At 50.3% G+C, this 14,921-nt stretch overlaps 6 protein-coding genes across 6 annotated transcripts; 2 read left to right on the forward strand and 4 right to left on the reverse strand.

Moving 5' to 3' along the window:
• Nucleotides 1-37: 37 nt before the first annotated feature.
• On the reverse strand, nucleotides 38-1,989 carry IAR55_006682 (uncharacterized protein; the record flags this gene model as incomplete). The annotated part of the gene is made up of 10 exons (XM_066949762.1): nucleotides 38-183; nucleotides 238-358; nucleotides 408-486; nucleotides 539-677; nucleotides 738-827; nucleotides 897-1,062; nucleotides 1,144-1,273; nucleotides 1,447-1,575; nucleotides 1,740-1,800; nucleotides 1,923-1,989. The coding sequence occupies 10 exons, from the start codon at nucleotides 1,987-1,989 to the stop codon at nucleotides 38-40; spliced, it is 1,128 nt and encodes a 375-aa protein (XP_066800056.1).
• Nucleotides 1,990-3,174: 1,185 nt separating this feature from the next.
• Nucleotides 3,175-3,432, forward strand: IAR55_006683 (uncharacterized protein; the record flags this gene model as incomplete). The annotated part of the gene is made up of 1 exon (XM_066949763.1): nucleotides 3,175-3,432. One exon carries the CDS (start codon nucleotides 3,175-3,177, stop codon nucleotides 3,430-3,432), a length of 258 nt encoding a protein of 85 aa, XP_066800057.1.
• A 399-nt stretch (nucleotides 3,433-3,831) lies between these two features.
• IAR55_006684 (uncharacterized protein) lies at nucleotides 3,832-6,290 on the reverse strand (the record flags this gene model as incomplete). The annotated part of the gene is made up of 9 exons (XM_066949764.1): nucleotides 3,832-3,948; nucleotides 4,024-4,178; nucleotides 4,250-4,902; nucleotides 4,961-5,464; nucleotides 5,530-5,630; nucleotides 5,707-5,905; nucleotides 5,963-6,023; nucleotides 6,080-6,116; nucleotides 6,177-6,290. 9 exons carry the CDS (start codon nucleotides 6,288-6,290, stop codon nucleotides 3,832-3,834), a joined length of 1,941 nt encoding a protein of 646 aa, XP_066800058.1.
• Nucleotides 6,291-7,449: 1,159 nt separating this feature from the next.
• Nucleotides 7,450-8,374, forward strand: IAR55_006685 (uncharacterized protein; the record flags this gene model as incomplete). The annotated part of the gene is made up of 7 exons (XM_066949765.1): nucleotides 7,450-7,546; nucleotides 7,628-7,644; nucleotides 7,700-7,728; nucleotides 7,801-7,888; nucleotides 7,962-8,081; nucleotides 8,171-8,261; nucleotides 8,340-8,374. The coding sequence occupies 7 exons, from the start codon at nucleotides 7,450-7,452 to the stop codon at nucleotides 8,372-8,374; spliced, it is 477 nt and encodes a 158-aa protein (XP_066800059.1).
• Nucleotides 8,375-8,667: 293 nt separating this feature from the next.
• IAR55_006686 (uncharacterized protein) lies at nucleotides 8,668-12,071 on the reverse strand (the record flags this gene model as incomplete). The annotated part of the gene is made up of 20 exons (XM_066949766.1): nucleotides 8,668-8,698; nucleotides 8,768-8,890; nucleotides 8,980-9,155; nucleotides 9,220-9,238; nucleotides 9,310-9,434; nucleotides 9,539-9,694; nucleotides 9,743-9,777; nucleotides 9,903-9,911; nucleotides 9,980-10,075; nucleotides 10,168-10,343; nucleotides 10,418-10,553; nucleotides 10,630-10,776; nucleotides 10,915-10,955; nucleotides 11,016-11,107; nucleotides 11,209-11,349; nucleotides 11,412-11,506; nucleotides 11,585-11,667; nucleotides 11,742-11,828; nucleotides 11,897-11,930; nucleotides 11,984-12,071. The coding sequence occupies 20 exons, from the start codon at nucleotides 12,069-12,071 to the stop codon at nucleotides 8,668-8,670; spliced, it is 1,890 nt and encodes a 629-aa protein (XP_066800060.1).
• An 873-nt stretch (nucleotides 12,072-12,944) lies between these two features.
• On the reverse strand, nucleotides 12,945-14,688 carry IAR55_006687 (arsenical-resistance protein; the record flags this gene model as incomplete). The annotated part of the gene is made up of 9 exons (XM_066949767.1): nucleotides 12,945-13,134; nucleotides 13,206-13,415; nucleotides 13,476-13,799; nucleotides 13,874-13,953; nucleotides 14,042-14,131; nucleotides 14,206-14,225; nucleotides 14,292-14,354; nucleotides 14,413-14,496; nucleotides 14,550-14,688. The coding sequence occupies 9 exons, from the start codon at nucleotides 14,686-14,688 to the stop codon at nucleotides 12,945-12,947; spliced, it is 1,200 nt and encodes a 399-aa protein (XP_066800061.1).
• Nucleotides 14,689-14,921: the final 233 nt, after the last annotated feature.

Below are 14,921 nucleotides of genomic sequence, written 5' to 3' on the forward strand. Positions count from 1 at the left end.
CTGAGATAGGTCAGTAGGAGGTCTCGCCCGCCTTCACCTACCAGTCCTTCATGCCTTCTGACGTAGAGGCTGATGCTACGACGTGGACGTAAGTCTTATACAAGCTGAAGAAGTCGACCTTGTCAAATAATGCTGCCCAAGAGGTACCAGGATTTCTGAGTATATCGTCTGATATTTGCATAGCTGGGGGCGGATGTTAGCATGAATATCGATATCGAGTCAATGCTGACAACACACCTCTCAACATCTCCTTCTTCACGATTGACATGGTTGAAGCTGAGATATTATGGGTAGAACACATTGAAGGGTAGGCCGGAGTGATGACAGGCATTCTGTGGGCTTGATCCCGTCGATCGAGCTGTGCACGTCGTCAGTCCCCAATTGGCCACCTGAGTATGATCGCTCACCTTGGGGTTCCAAACAGAATGCTGCATGTTCGCTGGTCCACTCTCGATCTTCTTCAATATGACAGGTTGCGGCCAGCCCCTATTTCGGATCAGCTTTTGAATCGGGAGGCAAAAGGCGTTCTGACACTGACCATTGGTAGTAGATTGGGAAGAATTTGCCCACGATTGTGGAGGGCGCAGCGGTAGGGTATAGCTGACATATTCGGGCGGTGAGAAGAGCCCATGCAACACCACCAGGGAAGCCGAGAACGTTGGAATAGATCCCTCGTTCTGTCACGGGCGTCAGCGTTTCTTGTGATTTGGGCCAAAGTTTCCAGGTGGGGGGCTCACTCTTTGCCCATAATCTAATTGTCCTCAAAGCTGTACGGAAACTGGCCACATCTGGAACCAGGTTTAGAATCATGTCCGTGACTCTTGGACCTATGGAGATGAATGAGCTGACTTCTTCACTCTCTCGGGGCTCATATTCCCGTTGCCTTCCGAACGAACCGTTCAGACTTCTCTGTGAAGCATCATCCACTCCTCTCAGAATCTCATCTTTTTCAATGTCCAGCTTATCACCCGCCTCTGCCAAGTTGACTCGTGCGAAAAGCAAATCCACTTCGACTCCCGATATGACTGTTTTCATGACCGGGACAAACGCAGACGGGACAGCCTGCAATGTGTTGTGTGAGTGAATGACCATACAGCACCCATGGAGAGCACAAAAGGCGATGCCGTGCAGGAAGACACTCACCGAGATCTCGGTGACAGCAGGCCACGCTCTCAACATATCTTGAAACTCTCCGAAGAAATGCTCCTTATATATATGTCGAGGACACACGCAGATGGTATCAATATCTGACCCTGGGCCGTGGACTCCTAGTCTGCAAGTCATGAGGTATGTTAGCTACCTGACAGCCTTACTCTTAAGACATCACCGGAGAACTTCTCTCTCCATCTGACACCCCTCGCACAAACCTCGTGCGGTTGTCCTCATGCCCGGCAGCACAACCTGCCCAGTGATAACACTCGGCGAAGAGGAAGTATGTGGACTTACCTGTATGAACCGGAAGTATAGATCCTTCCTCCAGCTTCCGAGGCCACCTTTTCTGACATTCCAGACTTGATCGAAACATCGTGCACGAACTTGCTGACTAGTTGAGCGATGTTTGACAGGAGCCGTTCTCTGCGCATATTGACGTCAGCCATTAATTCTCCGTACATTCACATGCCACAAATCACAAAGACGATGTAGGAAGACGCTGCAGCTTGATGGGAAGGAGCGATGAAGGTGCGCTCAATCTCTGCTAGATCAATTGACAAGAAGATGAACACGAAATCTCGACTCACCTGACTTTCCTCTCTGCCTCCGACTCAAATTGGTTCATGCTCACCAGATCCGCCATGAGAGCTGTACGACCGTGCCTCTTTTGGTCAGCTCGTACTCCTCCTCTCCATCATGATACATTATGCGTTGTCCAGGCTGCCCAAGGCCCGCTTGTCTCTCAAGTGCTGATCAGAACATTAACCCACCTTCACTTGATTTGATATCGCTCTCCTTGGGCTGATCTGTGCTGATGGGGGGAGTGACACCAAACATCTTGATCTCTTGTTGACTAGGAGGTCTATTCACCCCAGTCAATATTCTTTCTGAGCGCGGACTCAAGAGGAATACGACATACCCGGACATATTGATGGACGCTACTAGCTCGGTGGAGGTTGATTGACGGATCCCTCTAAATGAGATGAGAGTGTTTCGACGCGACGCGCTCGGTGGATGTGCCTCTTCTCCCTATGGGGTGATATGCATACGCCCTGCTCTACACGGAGCTACTGTTATTTCGTAGTGTGTCGAGTTGTGATGGAGACGCGATGTACCAGGAGAACGAACAACAATAAGAAGCTGCAATGCTCATGTCATGAACAGAGATATCAGTATAACCGGTCACCCATCGCCTTTGTGGCGGAAGAACCATCGGTGGTATCCCATGTGGCAGGTGAATCATATGTGACCTCTCTGGATCCCGGCTTTGTTGCAAAGAGGTTGATTGTTCTTCGTCGTGTCGTGCACGCTGAGGAGTCGAGTACAAGCAACCGTCAATCCCACATCCGAAACCTCCAGAGACATGCACTATCTGTCATCACAGGTGCTCGATCGTTATGAATCTCGATTCTGACCATGTGTCCTAGCACTCGTTCTAAATCCCATCGGGCTTGGGGCACATCTTTCCAAAGCAATAGCACAAAATAAGTTACCCTTGGGCGAAAAGCAGACCGGTGTGCATCGCCTGTCCGATACCGATACCGACTCTTACACTGCATCTGTCTCCATTGATCGAGTCGAAGCTCTCATCACGAGAAGTGTTACCATACAATCTGATCCCAAAGAAGGCCGACCTCATTTGAAGGCTTTCAGGCCTTCTCAGGGAAGTCCTAGCGAAACGATCCCCAAGAAGGCTAACCAGAATCAGAGGTGAGATCTTTACGTACGAGGTTGAGCCTTCTACTTTCTCATATGGACCAGCGGGCCCAGTAAATGGAATGATCGACACAAAGAGGCAGAGAGACAAAGGTAGATCTCGCTACTGAATTATGGCTGTGTGATGCCTCTCTACTACTCGCGGTATATAAGGTGGATGGTCAGAGTCGATTGAAAGATCTTTACATTACGATTGTCAATCAACATCCAAGACAGTTCGAATTTCCACTTAAAGCCTCCAACTTGTTAACCAATCTTGACGATACTCATTGTGTTGATCCAACGTACAAGCACTAACATTTCATTATGACGTACGCTGCCATTTCTGCTTGCGCCGCTTCCCAGCCTCGTACGACCCCTACCGCCAGCTCGAGTGGTTCCACCAATGGAACTGCTGGTGGAGGTGAAGCTAGCAAACCCTCCTCGACTGCCACCCAGTCAACTCAGGGTACGGCGTCGACGACCGGTGCTTCTGATGGAGGTGCTCAGTCCAAGGCTTCAACCTCTGGGGGTGCCTCCAAGTCTGATTTCACAGACCATGATAAATTCCTCCCTATCCTTTAGCTTTACAGTCCTTCCGACCAAGAAAGGAGCTGATGAGAGGGGACGATCCTTTTTGTGTTCATTGGCAGAAGGATCAGGTGCCATTGGGGCGACGAATAGCGGTTGATGATGATTTTGCTTGAGATGTACAGATGATCTCGTCCATTGACAAGTGCTGTCCAAATGTTGCTCTTCCACGAATTCGATCCTTTTGAACAACGATGACATACTGCACCAATGCCTTGGGAAGCTCCCAGAAGTGCATCATGAAGCGTACACCGCTGAGAGAAGGCATAATTGTCCGTGCATAGCCAGCTATGACTGAGGTGCTTGATATGGTATGAAATTGCTAATCAAAATTCGTATGTGAATCATCATCCTCGGTCCATACTCTTCATTCTCATCCTTCTCGACATTGAGTCAGACTCCGCTCTGACTCGCTGCGATGTGCATTTTGGCCGAAGCGGTGCTGGAGGCCGAAGCCGAGGAGGCAGAGGAGGCGGCGGCGAGACAGGCCTGAATCTGCTGTATGTCTGTCTGTTAGCACCTGCTATCCTCACCAGGATAGAAGTCTTGAGAGGTAACGGTGACGACGCAAGAAATTCAACTTACCTGACCCTCACAAGCGGAAACAGTGAGATCACCGTGATTACCACCCCGATTGGCGGCCAGTTGACAAGAATTCATCTGACTGTAGCAACTCGCGTTGAGAGCATCGATGAGGAAGTTGTAAGTCTGGTTACCAGTAGTCCACTTGTTACCAGAGGCTATGGAGCAGCAAATGTCAGCAAGAACTAGCCCTAAGATATCTTTGAGAGTGTACGCGTTGAAGACTCACCGGAGACAGCTGGAACAGGAATACCGCCCAAAGCACCGGTGAAAGTCTGAAGTCCACCAGATCCCACCACACCAGAAGGAGAGGAAGAAGTGGCGGAAGCGGTACTGGAGACAGAATCAGTGGTGGCGAGAGCAGAGGAGACTGGGCTCAGGGCAGAAGTGGAAATGGAGGCAGAGACGGAAGTGGGAGCGGAAGCAGCAGCCGAGGAAGACACGACGTCTGACGTGGGAATGACAGAAGAGGCGATTGCCGAAGTCGAAGGGGAGACAGCTTCAGAGGCAGAAGAAGCAGCGGAAGAGGAGGCCACCGTCTCGGTAGGGAAGGGGTCAGCGGACGACGCAGTGAGGCTAGCAATCGTGGTCGCAGATGCTGAAGAAGGTTCCTCGGTGTATTCAGTACAAGAGCCATCATCGGATGAAGTCTCTGTGGGCTCACTCGCGCTTGCTGTGGGGACAGTGGAGGAAGTATGGTTGATCGCTTGAGAAGTGGCAACGGCTGCAGTACTGCTTGCGTAACTTGACGGGACGATAGAGGTAGCATCGGCGGCAGAGTTGGGGCTTGCAGCAGAACTGGAGGTAGCGAGAGATGCAGAGACAGACGAAGCAGCGGCCGAAAGAATAGGAGAAGAAGCAGCAGGGGCAGCACCGGAAGCACTATCACACTAATTCAAGCATGGCACGGGGTATGCATAGTGTACAGACTCGAACTCACCCAGGGAGGTAAGGCTCAATAGCGTCGACGAAGAGCTGGTTGTCGGTGTTGCCGTTAGGAGTGATCGACAAGGTGTAGTCGGTAGCAAAGCTTCCAGCAGACCAGATGGTGAAGCCGACGAAGACGTCTGTGTGAGAAGAAAGATAACTGAGGAACTGGTTGAGATCTGTCCGACAAGAAGCAGTGTTGCCACCACCGGTCTCAGAGATGATTGCCTTTCGACCGTTGGTCCTGAGCCAGTTGGCAAAGCTTGTAGCGGAGGATACACCGTTATTGGAACACTCGGAGTCGGTACCGGATCCGTTGCCGTCGAGATACTTGTGAGCGTCGATGATGAGGAGAGAGTTGCTAGAGTCGGCAGGGTCAGTGACTTGAAGGAGAGCGTCGCTACCACCGGAAGACCAGGTGTCAACACCGGTGTAGCCAGTCCCGGGAAGTGCAATGGTCTGAGTGGTGGCACCGGCGGCTCGGATCGCGTTAACAGCAGCTTGAACTGTGGTAGCCCTAAAAGCAGTTGGTTGTATCAAGAGGAGGTCCTTTGTGACCATTGGACCAAATTGTAGACTTACCACTCGTTGATGTCGAGGTCATGAGGCTCGTTCATGATGCCGAAGATGACCCTGTCATTGTTTGCGTAATGAGTGGCCAAAAGGCTCCAAAGCCTCGCGAACTGTATGAGGCATGTATCAGCGGAGGATCCGAGTTGGGCCATCATGGTTCACATTCGTCACAGTCGTCTCACTCACGTCAGCATTGGAAGGGCCACCTTGACCAACAATCTGTCCGTTCCACCTGGCATAGTTGTGGATGTCAATCATCGCATAAGCACCTTGGCTGGTAACGCTCTGAACGAGATTGTCGTAAGTAGCGAAGAAGGTAGCGTCAAGCGACGTGCTAGCCGAGTTGGAGTCGACAAGATACTGCCATCCAACAGGGAGTCGGAAGCTGAGTGAATGGCGTCGGTCAACATGCTCATCGAAAGCAGAGAACCACGAGACTCACACATTGGCACCATCGTTGATGAAGTGTGCGATCTGCTCGGTACCAGGACAGTAGGAAGTTCCTATGTACCATGTCAATACACTTGACAAGTATCTCTGTCTTGAAGCCTGTACATACCAGAAGAACCATCGGGATTGATGCCAAAGTCGCATCCCTTGCTCATGGCTGTCAGCTTATGGTCCCCGATGGCAACGATGGAAGGAATGGCACTCACGGCGAGGTTAACACCACCCAACCTAGGGAGCGCACGTTTGGTGATCTGGTGGACAGGCGCCGCGGAACCCGTCGCAAGCAAGGCGAAGACGGTGACAAGCTGCTTTATGAGCATGTTGGCAGAGTTTCGTTGAGTGTCAAAAGGAGTGTGTTTCGATGAATACAAAGCGTCGAGCTCTGAATGTAAAGGTGTGAAGAGTGATAAAGATAAGGACGAGGAAGTGAAGCGAAAGACGGAAAGAAAGAAAGAATGAAAGAAGGGGAGGGTGGGAATGGGATGGTTGGCTTATATATCTCGCTTTGACGAGAAACAAAGAGAGTGAAGGAACGTTTCTGATTGAATGTGATTTCCCCTCCTCTTTCCGTTCCTCTCCTACATCCAGACTACTTGGCATTGATGCATGCCAATCACTCCGTGTAGGTTTGAGACATGACAAGTTGGATACAAAGGAATGTGTCGTGAGGCCTACCTTTAAGGGGCACTTTCTTCCATTCGGGGCTCGATACAGGCCGAGACCACCGTCGACTCCCCGGCGGCCCTTGGTTCAATGGTCGTGGAATTGCCTCCGATAGCGGGCAAATCAGTCGTCAAGTTACAGCTAGTGATAGTTTCAGAACCTAAGAAGAAGAAAATGACGATGATCAGACCAAGGGCAAGGCACAAGGGGAGGTTGTAATGGGATGTTTCATACAAGTTAGAGCTGGAGCCTTCTTCAGCCAGTCCAATCCGGCAGACAGTGTGTCAGACAGTGGGTGGCGGCGTGAGAGTCGGGATGAGCGTCGTGCTACATGACGACAAGGAACTCGAAGCACATGTGTCCTATGTCTGTGAGCATGGTGCGACGTGTGTTGCTATTTTAAGGACAGGCAGGATGAAACGAGCACTGACTGGCAGAAGACGGGACAGAACGTGGGTCCAAACAAAAGTGGAGGCGAATGCGGATGGGTTCTCCGAGTAAGTTATTTGACTGACTCGAATCGATGCATGCATGCATGATTCATCATCCTCTGATTCGAATGATCTGTCTGATCGACTCGACGAAAGACATGCATAATCTGCTGCTTGATAAAGGCGAAGATATCACCCATGGACTTGGCATGAGATCTTAAGTCTCACAGCCCTATTGGACCGATGATCTCCTCCTGCCATCTTACGTCTCCCCCTTCGTTCGCTTTGACCTCATCATTGACTGCGCCATCTTAATACCAATCCCTTTTGTCGTCGGTGGCTTGAGTACTGAAACCTCCCTTCGCGTCCTCAGATCAATCCAATCATGGACTCGCTGAAACCTCCGACAAACCCACGGTACAAGGTCGTCCGAGCCGACCATCCCGAAGAATTGGAGAAATGCATGGCTATCAGGAAGGAAGGTGCGTTGTCGAGTGTCACCATGATTGCGAGTGGTTGTGCAAGTTGTATGTTGACCGTGGCATGCTGCGCTTGTCCTGCAGTCTTCATCGACGAGCAGGTAGGTCATGACATACACCGCACCATCATCGATCGATGGCTGATAACGCTTGTAGGGCTACGATATCCGAATTGAGACCAATGAGTGAGTCTCGTCTCACTCGACAAATCCACATTTTCTGTCTGTTTCTTCTTGAATCTGAACTCCTGCAATCAGCGACGATGCGCAATGTACCCACTTTCTGCTCATCCTCGACTCAGGAGAGCCCGTCGGAACTGTCAGAGTCCTCAACTCCAACGGTCAAGTGTGTCCCTCAGTTCCTTCCCGCTTCCAGTACCGCTACGACCTTGCCTGACTCCACTCATTGTATCGCACAGCTCGGACGGTTCGCGATTCTCGTACCATATCGAGGGATGGGATTAGGTCGACCGCTCATCGAAGCGGTACATGATCATGTGAGATCTGTCGGTGGGAAAGAAGTATGGTGTCAGAGTCAAGTATGTCCAGTCGAATCCCTCAGTCTTTTCCAGGTGGTCTCACTCAGTGAGCTCGCTATTGCTTACGATGTCTGACATACACTTGTCAGGCTAGTACCGAAGACGGAGGGGTGGACGCTACGGGATTCTATAGACGCTGCGGATATGTGAATCAGGGAGAAGCGTTTATGAAGGAAGGGAGTAAGTCGAGTCGACCAATCTCGTTATCGTAAATGTCACCGAGGAAGAAAGCGGAACCTGACTCTTGTCGATACTCAGCCTTGCACCAGAATATGGTTTTCACCCTCGCATGACCTCCCTCCCTCAGAGCTACTATGATACCGTTCACTGTTGTAGCCTAATACCAAGAAAGCTGGCTCAGTACTCAAAAACTGTGATGTCCTTCATAGCACGAGGGTTGTCGCTCGCGCCAGTCAGAATGCTCGCACACTGAGAGCAGCATCGTATTTCCAAAGTGATGTCACAGTACGCCACAGCCAGTACAGATGGGCGAGCGGAACAGCTACACAAACTTTCCTTGATGGAATTCTACATCATCGCATTGCCCCATTCTTGTCTTCTTTTCCCTTAAACATCGTTCGCCCTTTCAAGTTATCTCCAACCTGATCGCGTCGTACCTGTTATCGTTGTTATCGTAGAGAACTTGTATCAGCTTGGCCTCGTTCTTCTCTCGCTGGGGCACTTACACGACGGACACCGAGTAATTCCTGAAGTTGACATCTCCTCCGCTTGCATTGTACGGTAACGCAAACTGGAAAACGTTGACATCTTGCGTATCGTTCTTCAACCATTCCCCAGGGAAATTGAATCTGAATGAAGGGTAAAACAAATCAGACAGGTCAATTTAGTCTTCAGCGAGGCAGCAGGTTGAAGAGGACAAGACAGAAAGGGCACTTACACCTTACGTATATTGTAACATGCGATACCGCTCCGATCGGTACAGGACGAAGACTGATTATACAGTATTGTCCAGACCAGCGGATTCCCATTGATATTGATGGTGTAGTCCACGTTCGAATAGTTGGAGCTTGGTTCAATGGCATCCAGATTTCCTGCAGCGGTTCGAGCACCGGCCTGGTCACGGTAATTTTTCTTAGCATGCGCATTACGTCTACAATCACCCGCGGACAGCACTTACCAGCTGAACAGTCAAAGTCCTGAAAGGTTGAATTCCATTCGAGTTGATTAGCATCGTGCAGAAGGTGAGATATCGGGTATGACCACCTACGCGTTCTTCCCTTGGGTCACTAGTCCTGCATCAGGGATCCAATTCACCATCCAGACATTGACGTTGTCCAAAACGTAGCCTGGTCGAGTGAAACTCCCTCCATACCGACTGTAGTGAACGTAGTTCTGCACAGCACGAGACCGTCCATCAGTCAAGGTAACTGAACATCACGAATACGACCCTCCATCCTGCGTCGATATCTGGAACGAATGCTGCGCTGTCAACTCACCCAATCTCTGGCTGGATCAGAAACTCCAATAGTATAATTGACACCGTCCGGGAAATCTGTTGGGAAATCCCAAGCACCCCAGTACTGTCTATACTCTTCTTGATGCAGAGTATGATTGGGATCTTTCGCGAGACCATGAAGGTATTCTCCGGCCGTCTGTGTATATTATCAGTTCAATACGAGGTAATTGGGTTTTGACCTCACCTTGTCCGGAACCCCAATTCGCCAAAGTTCGGTCCCTACCCCTCAGCTATGTTCCACATTTTCAGACACTCACCGTGACTCTCAGGTATCCAGTCGATGTGGTATGGAGAACCTTTTCCATCCCCGGCGGAAATCTGTATATCGTCTTGTTCGAACTGACCAAACACTCCTGCACATGTCCTGGAGATCAGCATCCAGATATTGCTTTCCGGTACGTCGAGGTGATAAGATGCCTACCATCCGCGTAGACCGTCACTCTGTACACACCGACCTTCACTCTTGGGACAGTGACAGATCCGTCACTCGATACATTCGCCCAATATTGACCGGCTCCTGACAACAGAGAACATCACATTGTCAACCAGCTGTCTCTCCCTCGAATATGAGCGTACGATATATCCGGGTAAGGAAGAGTGGACACTCACTGAAATCGACATTGTCCTGGAAATCCACCCCATTCTGTGCCAGAACAAGCTTGGCATTGCTAGCTCCATGTGGAAGACTGACTTTGCCCACGAAGTCTCCACGTTGTGACGAATTGGCGTATCCCGATATGAGGGGTGATACCTGATCGTAGAAGTCCGCTGCGAAAGAAGCGTTGCTGCACATTTGGGAATCAACAAAGCCCTATTTGACAGTAACCCATGTAGGGATAGATGTGTCAGCATCGCTTACCTGTAAGCAGACGCATCGGCCAGTAGGGACTGCACGTCTCCGTCTCTGTTGATATAGAAGAAGGAAGGTCCGAAAATCCTATCGAAGCCAGAGGTGATGTTCATCGTCGATGCGCCACGATGGTTTGAAGCGTAGTCTGTTCTGCAACGTCAACATTGCAGATCTTCCCAAAGTCCCGAGCTGAAGAAGGCTGCCATTGTAGCAAGACGGACAATTGTAGATATTGGTATCGACCACTAAATCCGAACGCAGTGGTCCTCCGGTGTACCCTTCAAGACTGTTGAACACGGTCCAGAACCCGAGTGTGGTACCATTCGAAGCCGTTCCATCCGCATAGAAGCCATGTGCCGGATGATCACCTGTTGGTCAGCTTATAGCGAGCCCACTCTCACCCACCATACAAATCGGCCCACTCGTATTTGGTAAAGTAGTCCGACCTTTCCATCAGCGGACGTTCCCCGATACTATCACTCACGACTCGGTCTTGTACGGATTACCTTCGGTGATATTGAAGTACCAAGTCGCATCTTGCACAGTACTTCAGGGTCCGTGTCAACTCAGCAGTCGATCACCACGTTCAAAATGGTCATTCACTCACGTCTGATTGCCGGTAGCAGCTCGAGACGGGAGATGGCCGTACTGTTGTTTATTCGTCACGAGGTGTGTCCATACATCCGTATTTGGTGAGATCTGGTGTAACTCAAATCAGCTACCATCCGTTTCGAAGGCGTCGTCTCTTCCCCCTTTCCACCAAGGGGGTTCGATGTGAAAGCTCTCCGAAGATCACTTACCACTTGGCGGAATTCCTGTAAATTTCCCAAATTCACGTCTGCCGTCCCATTATGGAACTGCATTCTCGTGAAAGAATGGTATCCTTGTTCTCCATCTCGGATGAACCACCATTGTTGGAAGAACTGACCTGAGCCAGCGTACTGATGTACATGTACCTCATCAGCCGTTGTGCGTCTCTTAGCTTCTGTTTGTCTCGACTTACGGTTTCGTTCATGATCAAGCCTATCCAGGGGGTGTTATCCGTATCGTTACCTCTGTGAATCTCATACGTCGCCTGTCCTGATTGACCGACGTAGTCTGATACCAGGAAAGTCACCTCAGACAATCGATTTCACAATCCGTGAGCTGCACAGTGGCAGTCCTAGAAGGACTCACAATGTCTCGAAGATTGAGGATTCGGATTCGAAGGTGACCAGACCGAAGCGTTCACCGCTGGAATACAAAAGCAGTCAAAGTATCTGCGAGTCAAGCCCAGTAGACTATGAGCACTTGGAAGTTATCGGTGGCCGAGTCACTCTGAATGCTGCCTCACCCCATTCCAATCCTTCCGGACACAGGACCCAGCAGGTCAATTCCATCGAATGCTAAGCCCGTCATTGCCCCGAGAGTCTTGTTGATCCTGGGGTACCGGGACGTATCAGTGTCCACCCCGTCTCGCTATTCCGGATGGTACATGGTCCTACTCACTCGAGGACCAGCCGACTGGACGACAGAGTGATCGCTGTCCGGGTTCTCCGTGTCAGAACTGTACCGCATATCATCTCGTCCGCTCACTAGCGTTAGTCTCCACATGATCGATAGCTGCTCTCACTCGTCCTACTACAAATGCCAGTCCGATGGTCGTTGACAGGAGCTTCCACATTATGGGGAGTGTTCACTCTCTTCGTATCGTCGCAACACCTGGTCTGGATGGAATGTAGATCGCAACATTTATAAGCTCATATCGAGGTTGAAAGATCCTGGTGGTCGGCGGCATATCATTACCTGCATACCATCATTATGTTGCCGGGCCGACAGTCCCGCGGTAATCTGTACGCAGTCAAGACAGACGCAAAGTATCATGTGATATCAGATACCAGCGAGTCCGATGCCAAGCACGTTTTGGCACTAAAACCTAGCGATACTATATCTACACAACATCATTGCGGGTCCCAAAGCTAGCGTACAACATGACAGATGATGATGCTCACTCGACACACCGAGATGTTAATGAAGGCACAACATGGGATGACGTTTTCTCATGCACAGGTGACAGGTGCTCCACGGGTAATCACAGCATGGAAACAACAAGGGGGGGGGAATGATGCAAATGATCGAGAGACTAGGATGAGTTGAACTCGAGGTGGACAGGTCATGTGGAGGTATGACACATTGGATTTTCTACGGGATAATTTTGGTCCTAGCGTTGGTGATTTCGGCCCGTTCGACAACCGGTGAGTAACGGACCGAGAATATCATCAACTTGCATTTCTTGTGCGATCTTCACCACGACTGCTTGTGTTCGGCGAATTGTGTGGTATGCAGGGGGGTGACGAGGGATGGCTGCGCCTCATGACTGGTCACGGCAGGATGATCCATAATTATCAGCTTGGTTGCCCCGGACGCAGTGGCACCATGTACAGAACGAGGATCCAAGGTTCGGCTGAGCCCTAGCGTCTGTTCGATTTCACCACAGAGCGAGGGGACTATGCTGGCATTCATCCAAGTGTCAAGTAAGCTACACTGCACGCCGTTCCTACACGCCGCCGCCTTCTACTTTTTCCGGCCCGTGTTCTCGCCAGTCGAGCTTCCGCTCAAAATACAACGACACATATGTCAAAGCTAGCAGGACGGGGACTTCCACCAGGGGTCCTATCGTGGCAGCCAGCGCTTGATCTGAATCGACACCGTATACTGCAATACACACAGCTATGGCCAGCTCAAAGCTGGACGACGAAATCACCCAAATTATCAGCACAAACGGTGCTTTTTCAGACGGAGTCGTTGATTGGCTCACTTGTTTGACCCCGCTGTGAAGGATTGAACTACGGCCATCTTATAACCATAACGCTCCGAGCCGCCTCTCCGTCTGCTCAGCATGTAAACGAGGAAGAATGTCCCCGTCCACATGATGAGAAAGTAGACGACCATCGGCACGAACACTCTAAAGACCTCGCCTATATTGTCCAGTATCCGTGTAGCCTGTTCAGCGAAAATGAGGATGATGCTATATCGATAGGGTCTTGTCAGCTCCTGAATGATATGTATCCTTGCCCAGCTGGCTCACGTATAGAGGAGACCTATCAGGGCCAAAGGTCCGAAATACGGTAGAAACTTGTGTTCAAATCTGTCTTTTCCCAGCAGCACCAGACCAGCCAATCGAGTGATCACTCCAGCCGCAAGTGGAATCCCGAGATAGACTAACACGGCAATCGCTGTTTGACCATATTCGAGTCTAAGGGATTTCTCGCCAGAAATGACATTGACGAAGAAGAGGGACATTGGAGAGTAGAGGATGATTTGGAGGATGGAATTGATGATGACTAGGATGGCGCAGTAGTCCACGTCTCCTTGGGCGAGTTGATTCCAGATCATGACCATTGCGATGCATCTGGGTGGCGCCGTCAGCGGAACATCCCATTTCGACTAATTGCTGGTAGGAATCAAATGCTAATTCAAGCTCACCTGGCAAGACCGACCATAATCACTCCAGTACGATAAGTCGGCAAGTCCGGGAGAGTAGCCCAGGCGACACCCAGCATGATCTGAAAGCGACAAATTAGCACGGCAGCTCGAACGTGCGCAGTCCCCACGAGCAGGGCGACTTGCTACAGCTATAACACGGCGACTCACAAAAGGCCCGATAATCCAGTTGAGGATTAATGATAGCCAGACCTGTCTCCATATGTGTACCGTTGGAAAGAGTACCGGCAAACGTTCATACTGCACTTTGACGATGATTAGTCCGGTCATAAGTATATTGACTCACCTTTGGTCAAGATTGGCCACATCATGACCAGTAAACCGATCACGATTGCTGAGCGGGAACAGCAATCAGCTCATATACCTCTGCAGTAGGACAGAATATTGATCTCCAACTCACGGATAGAGACGCCGTTGAGGGTCGTTCCAGTGAGTACAGCCTCGACGTTACTTGCGAATTTGCCTGCCACACATCCAATCCCTCGTTAGAACCTGCGCATGTATTGTTGGAGGCGACTGACCTATGACCACACCGAGTATCATTGCTAGGAGCACTAAAGGTGCCAAAAATCGATCCAGCCATGATAGGCTAAGCAGTAACGATCCTGATCAAAAGTCAGACTAGATTTCTCAAGGAAGTTCGACCGGCCAAACGCACTGGCTCCTGGACTCCTCTTCTCTGTCCGAGATTCGACCCCAATTTGTCCATTTGATTCTATATCCGTTTCCCCTTCAGATGCGGGACGATCGACTTTTGATTCCACCTCATCAGGTCGGACCGATGCACTGCAAGGCATCGAAGTTTCCGAGTACTGGACCGATGAATAAACGTATATTAAGAGAGCAAGAAACGAAGAAACCGAACAACCTCCACTTGTTGCGAGTTTTATCACAGCGATCCATTTCTCGATATTCAAATTCAGGGTAATTAACGGCTCAATTGGTGTGTCACCTCGAGCTGGGATTGCGTGGAAGATTATTGAATCGTTGATGGCCAAAGCCAGTTAGTCATTCAGTGACTTGAAACGAG

This window comes from Kwoniella newhampshirensis, chromosome 14, assembly GCF_039105145.1.
Source record: "Kwoniella newhampshirensis strain CBS 13917 chromosome 14, whole genome shotgun sequence".
Lineage (NCBI taxonomy): Eukaryota > Fungi > Basidiomycota > Tremellomycetes > Tremellales > Cryptococcaceae > Kwoniella > Kwoniella newhampshirensis.